Raw genomic sequence first — 18,287 nt, 5'->3', positions numbered from 1 at the left:
TCATTTTTACCCCCCCCCCCCCCCCCACAACCGCCTGGGTCCGGCTCCATCCCGGGGTGAGTATAATGGCACACACCCCCCCCCCCTCCTGCACCCCCCCTTTTTTTTTTTTTTTTACCCCCCCCCCCCAAAATTCCACCCCCCACCCCCCCCCCGGACTTTTGGGGTTCCCCAGGGAGGGGGAGGGGGGTGATTGAACCGCGGGGGGGGGCGCTGGGATTCCCCTTTCCTCCCCCCCCCCCCGGGTCGTTTCTCCACAAAGAGTTCGCGGCCGCGCGGCCGCGCTCTGCCCCCCCCCCCCCCAAAAAAAATTTGGGGGTGTCCCCCCCCCCCCAACCCCTCTCGGATTTCGGGGACCCCCCCGACGATTTCTAGGGACCCCCCCCCGGGAGATTTGGGGGGGTCGCGGGGAGGGGGGGGCGTGTATAAAACACCCCCCCCCCCCCCCTCCTCAAACGCCTCCGGGCGGGGTCCGGCCCCCCCCCAGGGTGTACCGGGGGGGCGGGGCCAGCGCCGGGGGGGTCCCCAAGTGTCCCCACCCCCCCCCCACGGTCCCCCCCCGTTTGTCACCATCGCGGCGGTGGCCGTGGCGCCCCCGCACTGGGGGCACTGGGGGCCCCTGTCACGGCCCTGGTGGCCACAAGCCCAGGTGGCCCCTGTCCTTAGGCCCTGGTGGCCCCGTGGCTCCTGTCCCCAAGCCCTGGTGGCCCTGATGTCCCCAATCCCTGGTGGCCCCTGTCACATCCCTGGTGGCCCCTGTCACATCCCTGGTGGCCCTGGTGGCCCCTGTCCTCAGTCCCTGGTGGCCCTGATGTCCCCAATCCCTGGTGGCCCCTGTCACATCCCTGGTGGCCCCGTGGCTCCTGTCCCCAATCCCTGGTGGCTCCTGTCACATCCCTGGTGGCCCTTGTCCCCAATCCCTGGTGGCCCCGTGGCTCCTGTCCCCAAGCCCTGGTGGCCCCTGTCACATCCCTGGTGGCCCTTGTTCCCAATCCCTGGTGGCCCCTGTCACATCCCTGGTGGCCCCGTGGCTCCTGTCCCCAATCCCTGGTGGCCCTCATACCCCCTGGCCCTGGTGGCCCTGATGTCCCCAATCCCTGGTGGCCCCTGTCACATCCCTGGTGGCCCCGTGGCTCCTGTCCCCAATCCCTGGTGGCTCCTGTCACATTCCCTGGTGGCCCTTGTCCCCAATCCCTGGTGGCCCCGTGGCTCCTGTCCCCAAGCCCTGGTGGCCCCTGTCACATCCCTGGTGGCCCTTGTTCCCAATCCCTGGTGGCCCTGTCACATCCCTGGTGGCCCCGTGGCTCTGTCCCCAATCCCTGGTGGCCCTCATACCCCTGGCCCCTGGTGGCCCTGGTGGCCCCTGTCCCATCCCTGGTACCCCTGGTGGCCACAATCCCTGGTGGCCCTGTGTCTTCTGTCCCCATCCCTGGTGGCCCTGGTGGCCCCTGTCCCATCCCTGGTGGCCCTGATGTCCCCAATCCCTTGTGCCCCGTGGCTCCTGTCCCCATTCCTGGTGGCCCTGTCCCATCCCTGGTGGCCCTGTGTCTCCTGTCCCCAATCCCTGGTGGCCCTTGTCCCATCCTTGGTGGCCATCATGTCCCCAATCCCTGGTGGCCCTGTTCCATCCCTGGTGGCCCTGTGGCTCCTGTCCCCATGCCTGGTGGCCCTCATACCCCTGGCCCTGGTGGCCCTGGTGGCCCTTGTCACATCCCTGGTGGCCCCGTGGCTCCTGTCCCCAATCCCTGGTGGCCCCTGTCCCGGCCCCGGTGGCCCCGGTGGCCCCGTCCCCACCCCCGGGGACTCCAGTGTCCCCCAACACCCCCACCCCGTTCCACCCGCCATCTTGGTTCCTCCCCCGCCATCTTGGTTCCTCCCCGCCATCTTGGTTCCTCCACCCGCCATCTTGGTTCCTCCCCGCCATCTTGGTTCCTCCACCCGCCATCTTGGTTCCTCCACCCGCCATCTTGGTTCCTCACCCACCATCTTGGTTTCTCCCCGCCATCTTGGTTCCTCCACCCGCCATCTTGGTTTCTCCCCGCCATCTTGGTTCCTCCACCCGCCATCTTGGTTCCTCCACCCGCCATCTTGGTTCCTCCCCGCCATCTTGGTTCTTCACCCACCATCTTGGTTCCTCCCCGCCATCTTGGTTTCTCCCCGCCATCTTGGTTCCTCCACCCACCATCTTGGTTCCACCCCGCCATCTTGGTTCTTCACCCGCCATCTTGGTTCCTCCCCGCCATCTTGGTTCTTCACCCACCATCTTGGTTCCACCCCGCCATCTTGGTTCTTCACCCACCATCTTGGTTCCTCCCGCCATCTTGGTTCTTCACCCACCATCTTCGTTCCTCCCCGCCATCTTCGTTCCTCCCCGCCATCTTCGTTCCTCCCCGCCATCTTGGTTTCTCCCCGCCATCTTGGTTCCTCCACCCGCCATCTTGGTTCCTCCCCACCATCTTGGTTCCTCACCCCCATCCCTGCTTCCTCCCCCCCTCCTTAGTTCCTCCCCCACCCCCGATACCCCCCCCCATTGCCCCCACCCCCCCCCCCGTCCCCCCCCCTCGCCCCGTTCCCCCAGCCCCACACGGCCCCATCCCGCGGCAGGCGATGGCGGTGCCGGGTTGGAAATTACAACTCCTGGAACGGCGCCGGCGGGAGGAGGAGGCGGCTCGACGGCGCGAGCGGGAGCAACGGGACCGGGCGGCTCAGTTGCCCCCATGGAAACGGGAACTGTTGGAACGGCGACGAGCCAAAGCGGGGGTCACCGCCGGGGGGGGTGTCCCCCAACAAGGGGGGGCCTTGGCGTTGTCCCCGGGGCTGAGCCGAAGCGCCGAAGGGCTGGAACGTTGCGGGGAGAGCGAACCCCCCCGGGGGCGAGTCAGTCGGCTGCTGAGCCGTTTCGCCCCGCGCCCCCCCGCCCGCTCGCTCAGCACCGAGGGGCTCCCCGAGAGTCCCCCCGAGACGTCCCCCACCCGCCGTCGGACATCGGGGGACGAGGGGCAAGTTGGGGTTGAGACCCACGGGGTGGCCACCAGCCCGGGGATGGTCGAGAGCCTGGGGACGACCAAAGGTGGGGGGACAGCGGAGACACGGGGGGCGGTCAAGGGCGTGGGGACACTCGAGGGACAAGGGACGGCTGAGGTGGCCGAGAGCCATAGGACCATCAAGGGCCACGGGGTGGCCACCAGCCCGGGGCCAGTTGATGGTTTGGGGTCAACCAAGGGCGTGGGGACAGTTGAGGGTCAAGGGACGGGTGAGGGACAGCAAGTGGCCGAGAGCCATAGGACCATCAAGGGCCATGCGGTGGCCACTAGCCCAGGGCCACCTGAGGGTCTGGGGGCAACCAAAGACCCGGGGACGGTCAAGACACGGGGGTCGGTCAAGGGCGTGGGGACAGCGGAGGGACAAGGGACAACCAAGGGCCTTGGGACCGTCAAGGGGTGGGGCTTAGCCAAGGGCGTGGGGACACCCGAGGGACAAGGGACGGGCAAGGGTCACGGGTTGGCCACTAGCCCGGGGCCAGCAGAAGGTCTGGGGGCAGCCAAGGAGCCGGGGCCAGTTGAGGGGCGGGGGACAACCAAGGGCTTGGGGACAGTTGAGGGACAAGGGCCAGTTGAGGGCTGTAGGACGGTCAAGGGCCATGGTGGGGTGGCCACCAGCCCGGGGCCAACCGAGGCCCAAGGGACAACCAAGGACTTGGGGACAGTTGAGGGCCGAGGGCCAGCTGAGGGCCAGCAGGTGGCCGAGACCCATCGGACCACCAAAAGCCACGGGGTGGCCACTAGCCCGGGGCCACCTGAAGGGTTGGGGGCAACCAAAGACTTGGGGACAGTTGAGGGTCAAGGGACGGTCAAGGGGATGGTCAAGAGCTGGAAGATGGTTGAGGGCCGGGGGCCACCGGGGGGCCAGGGGCTACCTGGGGGCCTGGATGGCCACGAGGTTCTGGGGTCAGCCGAGGGTCAAGGCCCAACCAAGAGCTGCGGGTCCCCGGCGGTGGCCGCGCCGCCGCCCGCGACTCCCGCGGCGGCCATGACGGCGGCGCAGGGGCGTGGCGGCGAGAGCGGCGCCGGTGAGGGGCCGGCTGTTGGTAGTCCCGGGGGGCCCCTACTTGGGGGGCCGGGCAACGGGCCGGTGGCCATGCGAGGGGCTCCCCGCCGCGACGCCGGGGGGCCCCCCTTGGCCCACCCGGCTCTTCAACGTCGCAGCGGCAACACCATCACGGTGCGACCCCGGCGGGGGGGGACGGTTAACGGGCCCGAGGCGGGGACCCCCCAAGTTACACCCCCTGTGGCTACTCCGGGGCCTCCCGGGGCCACCGCGGGGCCCCCCAAGAAGCGATACCCCACGGCCGAGGAGATCCAGGTCATCGGCGGGTACCTGGCCCTGCCCCGCTCCTGCCTGGCCAAGAACGACCCCCACCGCAAGAAGGTAGAGACCCCCCTGCCCCCCGTGTCCCCTCGTGTCCCCCCGTGTCCCCCTCGTGGCCCCTCGTGGCCCCCTGTGTCCCCTTGTGGCCCCTCGTGTCCCCTTGTGGCCCCCCGTGTCCCTCAGTGTCCCCCCCTGGCCCCCCGTGTCCCCCTGTGCCACCTTGTGTCCCCCCTTGTCCCTTCGTGTCCCCCCGTGTCCCCTTGTGTCCCCCCCTGCCCCCCCGTTTCCCCCTCTGTCCCCATGTGTCCCCCTGTCCCCTTGTGTCACCCCCTGGCTCCCCGTGTCCCCCAGTGTCCCCCCCTGGCCCCCCGTTTCCCCCTGTGCCACCTCGTGTCCCCCCTTGTCCCTTTGTGTCCCCCCCTGGCCCCCCGTGTCCCCCTCTGTCCCCGTGTGTCCCCCTGTCCCCTTGTGTCCCCCCCTGGCCCCCCGTGTCCCCCTCTGTCCCCGTGTGTCCCCCTGTCCCCTTGTGTCACCCCCTGGCTCCCCGTGTCCCCCAGTGTCCCCCCCTGGCCCCCCGTGTCCCCCTGTGCCACCTTGTGTCCCCCCTTGTCCCTTCGTGTCCCCCCCTGGCCCCCCCTGTCCCCCTCTGTCCCCGTGTGTCCCCCTGTCCCCTTGTGTCCCCCCCTGGCTCCCCGTGTCCCTCAGTGTCCCCCCCTGGCCCCCAGTGTCCCCCACTGGCCCCCCGTGTCCCCCTGTGCCACCTTGTGTCCCCCCTTTGTCCCTTCGTGTCCCCCCTTGTGTCCCCCATCCCCTTGTGTCCCCCCCTGGCCCCTCGTGTCCCCCCTTGTGTCCCCCTGTGCCACCTCGTGTCCCCCCTTTGTCCCTTCGTGTCCCCCCTTGTGTCCCCCATCCCCTCGTGTCCCCCCCATGTCCCCCCCTGTCCCCTCGTGCCCCCCATGTCCCACTCAAACCCCCCCTGTCCCCCCCCTATCCCCCCCATCTCCCCATCTTTGTCCCCTCCTGGACCCCTTGTCCCCCTCCCTGTGTCCCCCCCCCTTGTGTCCCCCCTTGTCCCCCTCGGGGGGGGGCCCGGACACCCGCATCGTCACCGCTTCCTCCCTCCCTGCACCCCCTCGCCCCCCCCCGAACCACCCAGAAGCCTCAATCCCTCCCTTTATTTTTTTTTTTACCTTTTTAAAAAATATTTTTTAATTTTTTTTTTTTAATTCTTTGGAAATTTTTTTTTTAATTTTTAAATTTTTTTAAAATTTGTTTTTAATTTTTCTATTTAGTTCTTAAACATTTTTTTAATTTCAATTTTTATTATTTTTTTTTTCTATTTTATTTTTTAGTTTTAAAAACTTTACTTTTTTTTTTAATTTTTATTTTTTCTTTCGGGGGGGCCCAGACCCCTGCATCCCCTAGAAGTGGGGGAGCAGAGGGGTCTGTAGTGACTTTACCCCCCCCCTCAACCAAAAGCGATACCCAGAATCCTCCGGGTCACCCCAAAAACAGGAACAAGGAGGCGGGGGGGGGAAGGAAGCGGTTCCCGCGGTGGCAGAGCTGGGCCCCCCCCGCCCCCCCTCCCCCAACTGCTTCTCTCCCATCCCCCGCGGCCACGTGACCCCCCCCAGGTCATTAATAGCTTCGTTAATTACCATTAAGCCAAGGGGGGGATTAATTGCCATAGGAACACACACCACCCCCCCCCCCCGGGGAGAGGCGAGGGGGGGGCACAAACACGCTTCTCCCTGGAGTTGGGGACGTCGTGACCCCGGGGTGTCCCCAACCCCCCCCAGAGTGACCCCAGGGTGTCCCCACCCCCCCCACGGTGTCCCCACCCCCCCAGAGTGACCCCAGGGTGTCCCCAACCCCCCCCACGGTGTCCCCACCCACCCAGGGTGACCCCAGGGTGTCCCCAACCCCCCCCACGGTGTCCCCACCCCCCCAGAGTGACCCCAGGGTGACCCCAACCCCCCCACGGTGTCCCCACCCCCCCAGAGTGACCCCAGGGTGACCCCAACCCCCCCCCAGTGTCCCCACCCACCCAGGGTGACCCCAGGGTGTCCCCAACCCCCCCAAGGTGTCCCGACCCCCCCAGAGTGACCCCAGGGTGTCCCCAACCCCCCCCAGGGTGTCCCCACCCCCCCAGGGTGACCCCAGGGTGTCCCCAACCCCCCACGGTGTCCCCACCCCCCCAGAGTGACCCCAGGGTGACCCCAACCCCCCCACGGTGTCCCCACCCCCCCAGAGTGACCCCAGGGTGTCCCCAACCCCCCCAAGGTGTCCCGACCCCCCCAGAGTGACCCCAGGGTGTCCCCAACCCCCCCCAGGGTGTCCCCACCCCCCCAGGGTGACCCCAGGGTGTCCCCACCCCCCACGGTGTCCCCACCCCCCCAGAGTGACCCCAGGGTGTCCCCAACCCCCCCCCAGTGTCCCCACCCACCCAGGGTGACCCCAGGGTGTCCCCAACCCCCCCCCAGTGTCCCCACCCACCCAGGGTGACCCCAGGGTGTCCCCAACCCCCCCACGGTGTCCCCACCCCCCCAGAGTGACCCCAGGGTGTCCCCAACCCCCCCCCAGTGTCCCCACCCCCCCAGAGTGACCCCAGGGTGTCCCCAACCCCCCCAAGGTGTCCCGACCCCCCCAGAGTGACCCCAGGGTGTCCCCAACCCCCCCCAGGGTGTCCCCACCCCCCCAGGGTGACCCCAGGGGTTCCCCCCCCCACCCTCAGATGTCCCCAAGGTGTCCCCAGGGTGTCCCCAAGGTGTCCCCGGGGGGGGGGGGGTTGTGTGTGTCCCCCACGGGTGACACTGTCCCCAGGCTGTCCCCACCACCCCTGGGGTGTCCCCAGGGTGTCCCCGTGTCACCCCCTTTCCCCAGGGGTGTCCCCATCCCTGCTGTGACCCCGAGGGGGTGTCGCTGTCCCCCCCCCCCCCAAAAAATGTGTCCCCCCCCCAGCTGAAGATCTGGTTCAGCGAGCGGGAGCTGGAGCGAACCTTCTGTTACCCCTCGGAGGGGGCAGCGATGGCGGCCTGGGGCCCCCCCGAAGAGCCGCCCCCCCCCGGCCCCCCTCGGCCCCCGAGGAGGATGAGGAGGACGAGGAACCCCCCCCGATGCGGGGGCTGCCGGGGGGGCTGCGAGCCCGGGCCCTGCTCGTGGGTGAGTGTCCTGGGGGGGGCGTAATGGGGGGGTCTTGGACAATTTGGGGGGGCTTAAGGGGGGTAACGGGGGGGTCCTGAAAAATTTGGGGGGGTAATGGGGTCCCTGGACACTTTGGGGGGGTTTAAGGGGGGTAACGGGGGGGTCTTGGACAATTTGGGGGGGTAAGGGGGGGTCCCTGAACAATTTGAGGGGGTTTAAGGGGGGCCTGGACACTTTGGGGGGGTAATGGGGGTCCCTGGACAATTTGGGGGGGGTTTAAGGGGGGTAATGGGGGGGGTCCTGAAAAATTTGGGGGGGTAATGGGGTCCCTGGACACTTTGGGGGGGGTAATGGGGGTCCCTGGACACGTGGGGGGGGTTAAGAGGGGTAATGGGGGGGTCTTGGACAATTTGGGGGGGTAATGGGGGTCCCTGGACACATGGGGGGGGTGAGGGAAGAAATTGGGGTCCCTGGATTCTTGGGGGGGGCTTGAGAGGGGTGATGGGGGCTCTGGACACTTTGGGGAGGGGGGTTAACAGGTCCTCACCCCCCCCCCCCCCCATTCCTTCTCCCCCCCCCAGATGAATCCTGCCGGCGGTAACCCCGGCCTCTGCCCCACGGCGGAGGGTGGGGGGGCACCACGCTGGGACCCCCCCCCCACCCCCACCCCCCCCCCCTCGAGGGCAGGGGCAGACGGGGGGGGCGGGGGGGAACCCCGGATCTGAGGGACCCCCCCGGCAGGGCAGGACAGGGCTGGGACACACGGACGAGGACAAATTCCCCCCCCCCCCCCCCAAAAAAAAAAACAAACAAAAAAAAAAACACCCCGGGGGGGGGCACAAGGACACTGTCCCCACCCTGGGGACCCGGCGCCATTTTGTGTGTCCCCCCCCCCCCTCCTCAGGGGAACCATTTTGGGGGGGTCCCAGCTCTTCCCTCCCCATTTTGTAGCTTTTTTTAGCGGGGAGGGGGGGGACAGACACAGACACACAATTATTTTTAATGAGGTTTTTTTTTTTTTTAACCTAATTAAGGGCTTTTTTTTTTTAGCCAAGGGTGGGGCAACGTTGTCAGTATTGGGTCAAGCGGAGCTGTCCCAGTTAGGAACTGGGCCAGGCCCAGTTATAACTGGGTCAAAGATGGCGGGGGGGGCCGGGGGGGGGGGGCAGGTGCCAAAGCCGTGGCAGTATTAGCTGGGGGGGGGCGGGGGCAAAGCTGTTTTATAGGGGGGGGGGACAATGGAGGGGGGACGGGTGAGAGGGGACAGGGAGGTGCCAAAATGGCCGAGGGAGGGGAAATGGCGACAGAGGCCAAAGGGAGGAGGAGAGATGGGGCGGGGGGGGGGGGATAGGGGATGGGGGAGCCCTGGGGGGGCCGAGGAGACGAAATGGCGGAGAGGGGAGGAGGCCAAAGCCTGAGGCCTGCTCGCATTGCCATGGCAACGAAGCCTGAGGCCTAGTCTGACTGTTGTGGTAATGAAGCCTGAGGCCTGCTCGCATTGCCATGGCAACGAAGCCTGAGGCCTAGTCTGACTGTTGTGGTAATGAAGCCTGAGGCCTGCTCGCATTGCCATGGCAACGAAGCCTGAGGCCTAGTCTGACTGTTGTGGTAATGAAGCCTGAGGCCTGCTCTCATTGCCATGGCAACGAAGCCTGAGGCCTGCTCGCATTGCCGTGGTAACAAAGCCTGAGGCCTGCTCGCATTGCCATGGCAACAAAGCCTGAGGCCTGCTCTCATTGCCATGGCAACGAAGCCTGAGGCCTAGTCTGACTGTTGTGGCAACAAAGCCTGAGGCCTGGTCGGATTGCCGTGGTAACGAAGCCTGAGGCCTGCTCACATTGCCATGGCAACGAAGCCTGTGGCCTGCTCTCATTGCCATGGCAACGAAGCCTGAGGCCTAGTCTGACTGTTGTGGCAACAAAGCCTGAGGCCTGCTCGCATTGCCATGGCAACGAAGCCTGAGGCCCGCACCTGTTGCCATGGCAATGACGCCCTCACTTTGCTCCTGTCCCGGCGGGGGGGGGGTGGGGGGGGCGTGGCCGCACTGTATCGCGACAAGTGACAATAAATCACAGGTGACGCGTTGCTCTGAGCCCGGCTGGTGACACCGGGGGCGCGGGCGGGCGGGGGGAGGCGCCGGGGGCGGCCCTGGCGAAGCCGAAGGGCGGGTTTACATTTGTAGCCGCGCGGCTCGACGCGGGATTACGGTAGGGGGGGGGAGCGCGCATGCGCGGAGCGCAGCGGGTAGGGCGGGCCGGAGGGGAGTAGGCGTGGCTAAGCCGTGACAGTGGGCGTGTTTTTAGCGACGCGTGCGCAGAGCGGGCGTGCCGAGTGGGGGGAGTGGGCGTGGCCATGCGGCTAAAGTGGGCGTGGTTTTATAGCGACGCGTGCGCAGAGCGCTCCAGGGGGCGTGTCAGATGGGGGGAGTGGGCGTGGCTACACTGTGGCACCGGGCGTTGTTGCCTAGCAACGCATGCGCACAGCGGGCGTGCCGAGTGGGAGGGGGAGTGGGCGTGGCCACGCGGCTAAAGTGGGCGTGGTTTTGTAGCGACTCATGCGCAGAGCGTGCGTGACGCGTGAGGGGGGAGTGGGCGTGGCCACGCGGCCAAAGCGGGCGTGGCTTTCCAGCGACGCATGCGCACCGCGCGGCAGCGGCGTGTGCCGGAGGGGAGGGGGAGGGGGGCGGGCCGGGCTCGGCTTCACAACGACGCATGCGCAAACCGCGGGCGGGAGAGCAGAGGAGGCGGAGCGGAGAGCGGGCGTGGCTTCCTAGCGACGCATGCGCAAGCGCGCGGCAGGGGGCGGTGCCGCGATGGGATTGGCTGGGCGCGGCGGGCGGGAGGCGGAAGCCGGAAGGAGGCGGGAGGAAGGCGGGAGCGCCATGGCGGCCGCCCTGGAGCGCTGGGTCTCCGCGGAGCTGCAGGCGCTGCTGGGCCTGAGCGGGCGGCACGTCCCCGCCTTCCTGGTGGCGCTGGCGCGGCGGAGCCGGAGCCCGGAGGAGCTGCTGGAGCGGCTGCGGGACACCGAGGCGCTGCGGGTGGAGGAGCCGCGGGTGCGCGCCTTCGCGCGGGAGCTCTGGGACAAGGTGGGCGGGGCTTCCGCTTTGCCCCACCCCACTCCTACGGAGTGTGGGCGGGGCCGTGGGGAAGAGGGCGGGGATTCCGCGGGAGGTGGGTGTGCCAGGGGTGTGGTTTGGGGGTGGTGGGAGGGGCGTGTGGGGGGTCTAGGGGGCGTGGCTTGAAGGGTAGGAGGCGGGGCTTAAGGGAGGAGTGGCTAGCACGATTGGTGCGTGCTTGGAGGGGGCGGGGCTTCCGCGGGAGGTGATTGTGCGAGGGGCGTGGTTTGGGGTGGTGGCAGGGGCATGTGCGGGTCTAGGGGGCGTGGCTTGAAGGGTAGGAGGCGGGGCTTAAGGGAGGCGTGGCCAGCACGATTGGTGCGTGCTTGGAAGGGGCGGGGCTTCCACGGGAGGTGATTGTGCGAGGGGCGTGGTTTTGGGGTGGTGGGAGGGGCATGTGGGGGGTGTCTAGGGGGCGTGGCTTTAAGGGAAGGAGGCGGGGCTTAAGGGAGGAGTGACCAGCACGATTGGTGCGTGCTCGGGGGGGCGGGGTTTCTGCGTGGGAGAGGGAGGGGCTTGGGTGGGCGTGTCGGGGGTGGGTGGGTGGGGCTTAAAGGGGTGGGGTTAGGTGTAGGGGCGGGGCTATTGCCAGGTAACCTCAATCCGTTATGGGGGCTGATGGGCGTGGCTCGGTGGAGGGGTGGAGCCGTGCCATGGGGCGTGGCCACCCCACAGGAGGCGTGTCCTGACGCCGTCCCCGCCCCCCAGGTGCCCCGGGAGTCCTCGCGGGAGCCACCGGCCCGAGCGGCCGAGCGGGCGGCCCAGGAGCTCCAACGCCGTAGCCAGGGTTACCGATTGGTCGACAGCGATGACGAGGGGGCGGGCCCCGCCCCCAGCTCCGCCCCTTCCCAAGGCTCCGCCCCCAGCACGGCCGACGCTTCCCGCCGACGCCGCCATCTTCGACAGCGACGCTCCGAGTCGCCCGAAGCCTCCAGCCCCTCGCCGCCGCCCCAGTGAGTGCCCCCGGTTCTTGGGGTGTCCCCCGCCATTATTGGGGTGTCCCCCCCCCGTTATGGGCGTCTCAGGGTCTTCTCCTGACCCTCAGGGGTCCCCCCGAGTTCTTGGGGTCCCCCCCATTATGGGCATTTGGGGGGTTCTTTCTGCTTTTTGGGGGTCCCCCCCCATTATGAGGATCTTGGGGTTTTCTCCTGCCCCTCAAGGGTCCCCCCCAGTTCTTGGGGTCCCCCCCAGCTATTGGGGTCCCCCCCATTATGAGGATTTTCGTGTTTCTTCCTACTTTTTGGGGGTCCCCTTTGGTGTTTGGGGGTCCCCCCCATTATGAGGATCTTGGGGTTCCCTCCTGCCCCTCAGGGATCCCCCCCCTGGTTCTTGGGGTCCCCACAGTTTGTGGGGTCCCCCCCCATTATGAGGGTTTTGGGGGTTTCTTCCTTTTTTTGGGGGGGTCCCCCTTGGTTTTTGGGGTCCCCCCAGTTCTTGGGGTCCCCCCCTATTATGCAGATCTCAGAGTTTCCTCCTACCCCTCAGGCCGGGGAGGGGGGGGGGGGTCCCTACCCCGATTCTCAGAATCCTCCCAAATCTTGGGGTCCCCCCCCTCCCCAGCGATAAGAATCTCAGTGTTTCCCCTTGGGGGGGGGGGGTCCCCACAGGTTCTCAGACACCCCCCAAGGATATTGGGGTCCCCTTCAGGCTTTTGGGGGGGTCTCAGGGTCCCCTCAGATGCTGAATTTTCAGGATCCCGTCGAGCTCCGAGTCCTCCTTACGGTTTACGATGTGTTGGGTTTTTTTTTTTGTTATATAACAGAATTTTTGCTTTTTTTACCCCCCCCAAAAAAGAAAAACGAGGCCCGGGGACCCCCCCGAAGAGCCGGAGGCGGAGTGGGAAGCGTCGGAGCGGGAGCGGCTGCGGGACCTGGAGGAACGCGACGCCTTCGCCGAGCGCCTGCGCCGCCGCGACCGCGACCGCACCCGCTCCGTCCTGCCCCGCCCCGACGCCAAGGTGAGGGGCTGGGGGGGGCCAGGATGGGATTTGGGGGGGGGGGGGGGGGGGGGGTGATGGGGGCGAGGGGTTTGGATTTGAGTTCCTTAAGGGGGTTTTGGGGTCGCTGGGGGGGGGGGGATTTAGGGACGATTCAGGTCCCCCGGGGGGGGAATTTGGGGAGCTGTGTCAGTTTGGGGGGGTCCTGCCACGCTCGTGGGGGTCCTTGGGTGGAATTGGGGGGCCCTGGGTGGGATTTGGGTTTGCCGGGGGGGGGATTTGGGGGGATTGGGTGGGAATTGAGGTCACCGGGGGGGGAATTTGGGGACCTCTGTCTGTTTGGGGGGGCCCTGCCAAGGTTCTGGGGGGCCTTGGGTGGGATTTGGGTTTGCTGGGGGGGGGTTGGGTGGGAATTGAGGTCACCGGGGGGGGGAATTTGGGGACCTGTGTCTGTTTGGGGGGGCCCTGCCAAGGTTCTGGGGGTCTTTGTGTAGAACTGGGGGGCCCTGGGTGGGATTTGGGGTCACTGGGGGCGGATTTGGGGACGATTCAGGTCCCCCGGGGGGGGAATTTGGGGAGCTGTGTCTGTTTGGGGGGGTCCTGCCAAGGTTCTGGGGGGCCCTGGGTGGGATTTGGGTTTGCTGGGGGGGATTTGGGGGGGATTGGGTGGGAATTGAGGTCCTGGGGGGGGGGAATTTGGGGACCTGTGTCAGTTTGGGGGGGTCCTGCCACGCTCGTGGGGGTCCTTGGGTGGAATTGGGGGGCCCTGGGTGGGATTTGGGTTTGCTGGGGGGGGGTTGGGTGGGAATTGAGGTCACCGGGGGGGGAATTTGCGGACCTGTGTCTGTTTGGGGGGGTCCTGTCAAGGTTCTGGGGGTCTTTGGGTAGAACTGGGGGGCCCTGGGTGGGATTTGGGTTTGCTGGGGGGGGGATTTGGGGGGATTGGGTGGGAATTGAGGTCACCGGGGGGGGAATTTGGGGACCTGTGTCTGTTTGGGGGGGCCCTGTCAAGGTTCTGGGGGTCTTTGGGTAGAACTGGGGGGCCCTGGGTGGGATTTGGGGTCGCTGGGGGGGATTTGGGGGGGATTGGGTGGGAATTGAGGTCCCCGGGGGGGGGAATTTGGGGATCTGTCTGTGTTTGGGGGGGCCCTGCAGAGCTTTTGGGGGCCCCGGGTGGGATCTGGGGGGGATTGGGTGGGAATCGAGGTCCCCGGGGGGGCAATTTGGGGACCCGTGTCTGTTTGGGGGGGCCCTACCGAGCTCATGGGTGGAACTGGGGGGCCCTGGGTCAGATTTAGGGGGTGTTGGGTGTGAATTCGAGTCCCAGGAGGAGATTTGGGGGGGGGGCCCTCACACTCTCTTGGGGGATCCCTGCATTTATTTTAGGGCTCCCAGCCGCCATCTGGGGGGGACCCCGATGGAACAGGGTTGGGGGGGGGGGGGGGGAAAGGGACCTCCCCACCTTCCCCACTCAGATTTGGGGGTGCCATTAGCCACCCACACCCCCCCATTTTTTTCCTCCACGTACAATCTGAATTTGTGGGGTCCCCCTTCTCCTCTCACCCCCTTTTATTCCCCCCCCCCACACCCCTTCAGGCATACGAAGAAGCCCAAAAACGCCTCAAAATCGCCGAAGAAGATCAAAAAACCATGGTGAGCCCCCCCCCCTAAAAAAAATTTAAAAAAATAAAAAAAAATCAACCCCAAGCGGCCTCTCCCCGGAAGTTCCGACTTCAAAAATATTTTTGATATTTTTTTGGTGTTTTTTTTTTTATTTATTTTATTTTTTTTTTTTTTTTAGGTGCCGGAATTACGGAAAAAATCCCGTCGGGAATATTTAGCGAAACGGGAACGGGATAAACTGGAGGAACTGGAAGCGGAAATCGCCGACGAGGAATATTTATTCGGGGAGGAGACGCTGACGGCGCCCGAGCGGCGGGAGCTGGAGTACAAACGCCGCGTCAGGGATTTGGCCCGAGAGTACAAACGCGCTGGGGAGAAGGAAAATCTGGAGAAAAAACATCGATATTACATCCCCGAGGAGACGCGGGGCAAGGTGGGGCGCCCCGAAACCTCGCTGGGAGCCCGGATTTTCATTTTTTTCTCCCCAAATTCTTCCCATCGCAGCCAAGATTCCCTTCAGCATCTCCAATCCTGTCTTTATCCCCCCCAGAATCCCTTTTGTCGCCCCCAGAATCTCCTCCAGCCCCAAAATTTTATTTAATTTTCTCAAATTTTTTTTAAATCATATTTTAGACCCTTTTCAGCACCCCAAATTTTCACTTTTTTCCCCCAAATTCTTCCCATCACAGCCAAGATTCCCTCCAGCATCTCCAATCCTGTCTTTATCCCCCCCAGAATCCCTTTTGTCGCCCCCAGAATCTCCTCCAGCCCCAAAATTTTATTTAATTTTCTCAAATTTTTTTTAAATCATATTTTAGACTCTATCAGCACCCCAAATTTTCACTTTTTTCCCCCAAATTCCTCGCATCACAGCCAAGATCCCTTCCAGCATCTCCAATCCTGTCTTTATCCCCCCCCAGAATCCCTTTTGTCACCCCCAGAATCTCCTCCAGCCCCCAAATTTTATTTAATTTTCTCAAATTTTTTTTAAATCATATTTTAGACCCTTTTCAGCACCCCAAATTTTCACTTTTTTCCCCCAAATTCCTCGCATCACAGCCAAGATCCCTTCCAGCATCTCCAATCCTGTCTTTATCCGCCCCCAGAATCCCTTTTGTCGCCCCCAGAATCTCCTCCAGCCCCAAAATTTTATTTAATTTTCTCAAATTTTTTTTAAATCATATTTTAGACCCTTTTCAGCACCCCAAATTTTCACTTTTTTCCCCCAAATTCTTCCCATCGCAGCCAAGATCCCTTCCAGCATCTCCAATCCTGTCTTTATCCCCCCCCAGAATCCCTTTTGTCGCCCCCAGAATCTCCTCCAGCCCCAAAATTTTATTTAATTTTCTCAAATTTTTTTTAAATCAAATTTTAGACTCTTTCAGCGCCCCAAATTTTCACTTTTTTCCCCCAAATTCTTCCCATCGCAGCCAAGATTCCCTCCAGCATCTCCAATCCTGTCGTTATCCCCCCCCAGAATCCCCTTTGTCGCCCCCAGAATCTCCTCCAGCCCCAAAATTTTATTTAATTTTCTCAAATTTTTTTTAAATCAAATTTTAGACTCTTTCAGCACCCCAAATTTTCACTTTTTTCCCCCAAATTCTTCCCATCGCAGCCAAGATTCCCTCCAGCATCTCCAATCCTGTCTTTATCCCCCCCCAGGATCCCTTTTGTCGCCCCCAGAATCTCCTCCAGCCCCCAAATTTTATTTAATTTTCTCAAATTTTTTTTAAATCATATTTTAGACCCTTTTCAGCACCCCAAATTTTCACTTTTTTCCCCCAAATTCTTCCCATCGCAGCCGAGATCCCCTCCAATGTCTTCAATCCTGTCTTTATCCCCCCCCAGGATCCCTTTTGTCGCCCCCAGAATCTTTTCCAGCCCCCCAATTTTTCTTTTTTTTCCCTCCCAAATCTTTTTCTACAACTTTTTAAGCCCCTTTCAGCACCCCAAATTTTCACTTTATCCCCCCAAGATTCCTCCCATCACCCCCAGGATCCCCTCCAGCACCCCAAATCTCACCTTTATCCCCCCAGGATCCCCTTTATCCCCCCCAGGATCCCCTCCAGCACCCCAAATCTCACCTTTGTCCCCCCAGGATCCCCTTCATCCCCCCCAGGATCCCCTCCAGCACCCCAAATCTCACCTTTATCCCCCCCAGGATCCCCTCCAGCACCCCCAGGATCCCCTCCAGCACCCCAAATCTCACCTTCATCCCCCCCAGGATCCCCTCCAGCACCCCAAATCTCACCTTTGTCCCCCCAGGATCCCCTTCATCCCCCCTAGTATCCCCTCCAGCACCCCAAATCTCACCTTTATCCCCCCCAGGATCCCCTTCATCCCCCCCAGGATCCCCTCCAGCACCCCAAATCTCACCTTCATCCCCCCCAGGATCCCCTTCATCCCCCCCAGGATCCCCTTCATCCCCCCTAGTATCCCCTCCAGCACCCCAAATCTCACCTTCATCCCCCCCAGATCCCCTTCATCCCCCCCAGGATCCCCTCCAGCACCCCAAATCTCACCTTTATCCCCCCCAGGATCCCCTCCAGCACCCCCAGGATCCCCTCCAGCACCCCAAATCTCACCTTCATCCCCCCCAGATCCCCTTCATCCCCCCCAGGATCCCCTCCAGCACCCCAAATCTTACCTTCATCCCCCCCGGATCCCGTTTATCCCCCCCAGGATCCCCTCCAGCACCCCAAATCTCACCTTTATCCCCCCCAGGATCCCCTTTATCCCCCCCAGGATCCCCTTTATCCCCCCCAGGATCCCCTCCAGCACCCCAAATCTCACCTTTATCCCCCCAGGATCCCCTCCAGCACCCCCAGGATCCCCTCCAGCACCCCAAACCCTCCCTACCACCCCCCCCAAATTCCCTCCCATCACCACCAAGACTCCCCACGGCACCTCGGATTCCCCCTCCCTCTCCCCAAGCTCCTTCCTGCCCCGTCTCAGGGCGGGGGGGGGGGGGGGGGGGGCTGGGGGGTGTTTTGGGGTGACACCAGCGGTTTCACCCCTGTCCCCACCTCCCCGTAGAAAATCCCCGAGCGTGAGGAAGCGACGGGAGAGGAGGAAGAACGACTGGCCCCCCGGGACGAGCAGCGGCGATGGGAGGAGGAGAGAATCGGGGCGGCTTCCCTGAGGTTTGGGGCGCGCGACGCCGCCCGCCGGCAGCCCCCCAAGGATTACGACTTCGTGCTTGAGGAGGATGAGATGATCCAGTTCGTCAGCGCCGTGCAGATGAAGGGCACTGAGCCTGAGAAAGTGAGGGGGTACGGGGTTTGGGGTGAGGAGGAGGGGGGGGACTGGAAGGGGTCCTGGGGGTGCTGGGAGGGATTTTGGGGTGCTGGGAGGGATTTAAGGTTCTGGAGAGGGTCGCTGGGGTGACAGGAGGAGTCTTGGGAGGGTAGAGGAGGGATTTAGGGTGCTGGGAGGGATTTGGGGGGGATAGAGGAAGGATTTGGGGTGCTGGAGGGGGTCCTGGGGGTGCTGGGAGGGATTTTGGGGTGCTGGGAGGGATTTAGGGATCTGGAGAAGGTCCCAGGGGTGATAGGAGGAGTCTTGGGGGGAGGGAGGAGGGATTTGGGGTGCTGGGAGGGATTTTGGGGGGGATAGAGGAAGGATTTGGGGTGCTGGAGGGGGTCCTGGGAGTGACAGGAGGGATTTTGGGGTGCTGGGAGGGATTTAGGGATCTGGAGAAGGTCCCAGGGGTGATAGGAGGAGTCTTGGGGGGATGGAGGAGGGATTTGGGGTGCTGGGAGGGATTGGGGAGGGGTAGAGGAAGGATTTGGGGTGCTGGAGGGGGTCCTGGGGGTGCTGGGAGGGATTTTGGGGTGCTGGGAGGGATTTAAGGTTCTGGAGAGGGTCGCTGGGGTGACAGGAGGAGTCTTGGGAGGGTAGAGGAGGGATTGGGGTGCTGGAGGGGGGTCCTGGGGGTGATGGGAGGGATTTGGGGGGGGTAGTGGAGGGATTTGGGGTGCTGGAGGGGTGTCCTGGGGGTGATGGGAGGGATTTGCGGGGGTAGAGGAAGGATTTGGGGTGCTGGAGGGGGTCCTGGGGGTGATGGGAGGGATTTGGGGGGGGTAGAGGAGGGATTTGGGG

The 18,287-nt window shown here is 64.0% G+C and overlaps 4 protein-coding genes across 7 annotated transcripts in view; 3 read left to right on the top strand and 1 right to left on the bottom strand.

The window, feature by feature from the left end:
- The window catches only part of LOC141972579 (uncharacterized), a 710,276-nt gene that overhangs the window by 135,096 nt on the left and 556,893 nt on the right, over nucleotides 1–18,287 (top strand). The window lies entirely within an intron of this gene.
- Nucleotides 1–18,287, bottom strand: part of LOC141972595 (uncharacterized) — a 366,186-nt gene that overhangs the window by 129,122 nt on the left and 218,777 nt on the right. The gene's annotated exons all lie outside the window — the stretch shown is intronic.
- On the top strand, nucleotides 1,302–8,672 carry PPP1R18 (protein phosphatase 1 regulatory subunit 18). Its single transcript, XM_074930483.1, has 3 exons — nucleotides 1,302–4,428; nucleotides 7,330–7,530; nucleotides 8,094–8,672. Exons 1-3 carry the CDS (start codon nucleotides 1,657–1,659, stop codon nucleotides 8,235–8,237), a joined length of 3,117 nt encoding a protein of 1,038 aa, XP_074786584.1. The 5' UTR covers nucleotides 1,302–1,656; the 3' UTR covers nucleotides 8,238–8,672.
- DHX16 (DEAH-box helicase 16) overlaps nucleotides 10,368–18,287 on the top strand; it is a 30,781-nt gene continuing 22,861 nt past the window's right edge. For all 4 annotated transcript variants that reach the window (XR_012635419.1, XR_012635418.1, XM_074930478.1 and 1 more), the window contains exons 1-6: nucleotides 10,368–10,597; nucleotides 11,336–11,580; nucleotides 12,422–12,584; nucleotides 14,160–14,216; nucleotides 14,365–14,619; nucleotides 17,223–17,450. Coding sequence is in view for 2 of the 4 variants with exons in the window: in XM_074930478.1 (XP_074786579.1) it covers nucleotides 10,394–10,597; nucleotides 11,336–11,580; nucleotides 12,422–12,584; nucleotides 14,160–14,216; nucleotides 14,365–14,619; nucleotides 17,223–17,450 (1,152 nt within the window). In the remaining 2 variants the exon portion in view is untranslated. The remainder of the gene's footprint in view (nucleotides 10,598–11,335; nucleotides 11,581–12,421; nucleotides 12,585–14,159; nucleotides 14,217–14,364; nucleotides 14,620–17,222; nucleotides 17,451–18,287) is intronic.

This window comes from Athene noctua, chromosome 34, assembly GCF_965140245.1.
Source record: "Athene noctua chromosome 34, bAthNoc1.hap1.1, whole genome shotgun sequence".
Classification (NCBI taxonomy): Eukaryota; Metazoa; Chordata; class Aves; order Strigiformes; family Strigidae; genus Athene; species Athene noctua.
The sequence above is the reverse complement of the archived record's forward strand: the minus strand, read 5'-3'. Positions and strand labels throughout refer to the sequence as shown.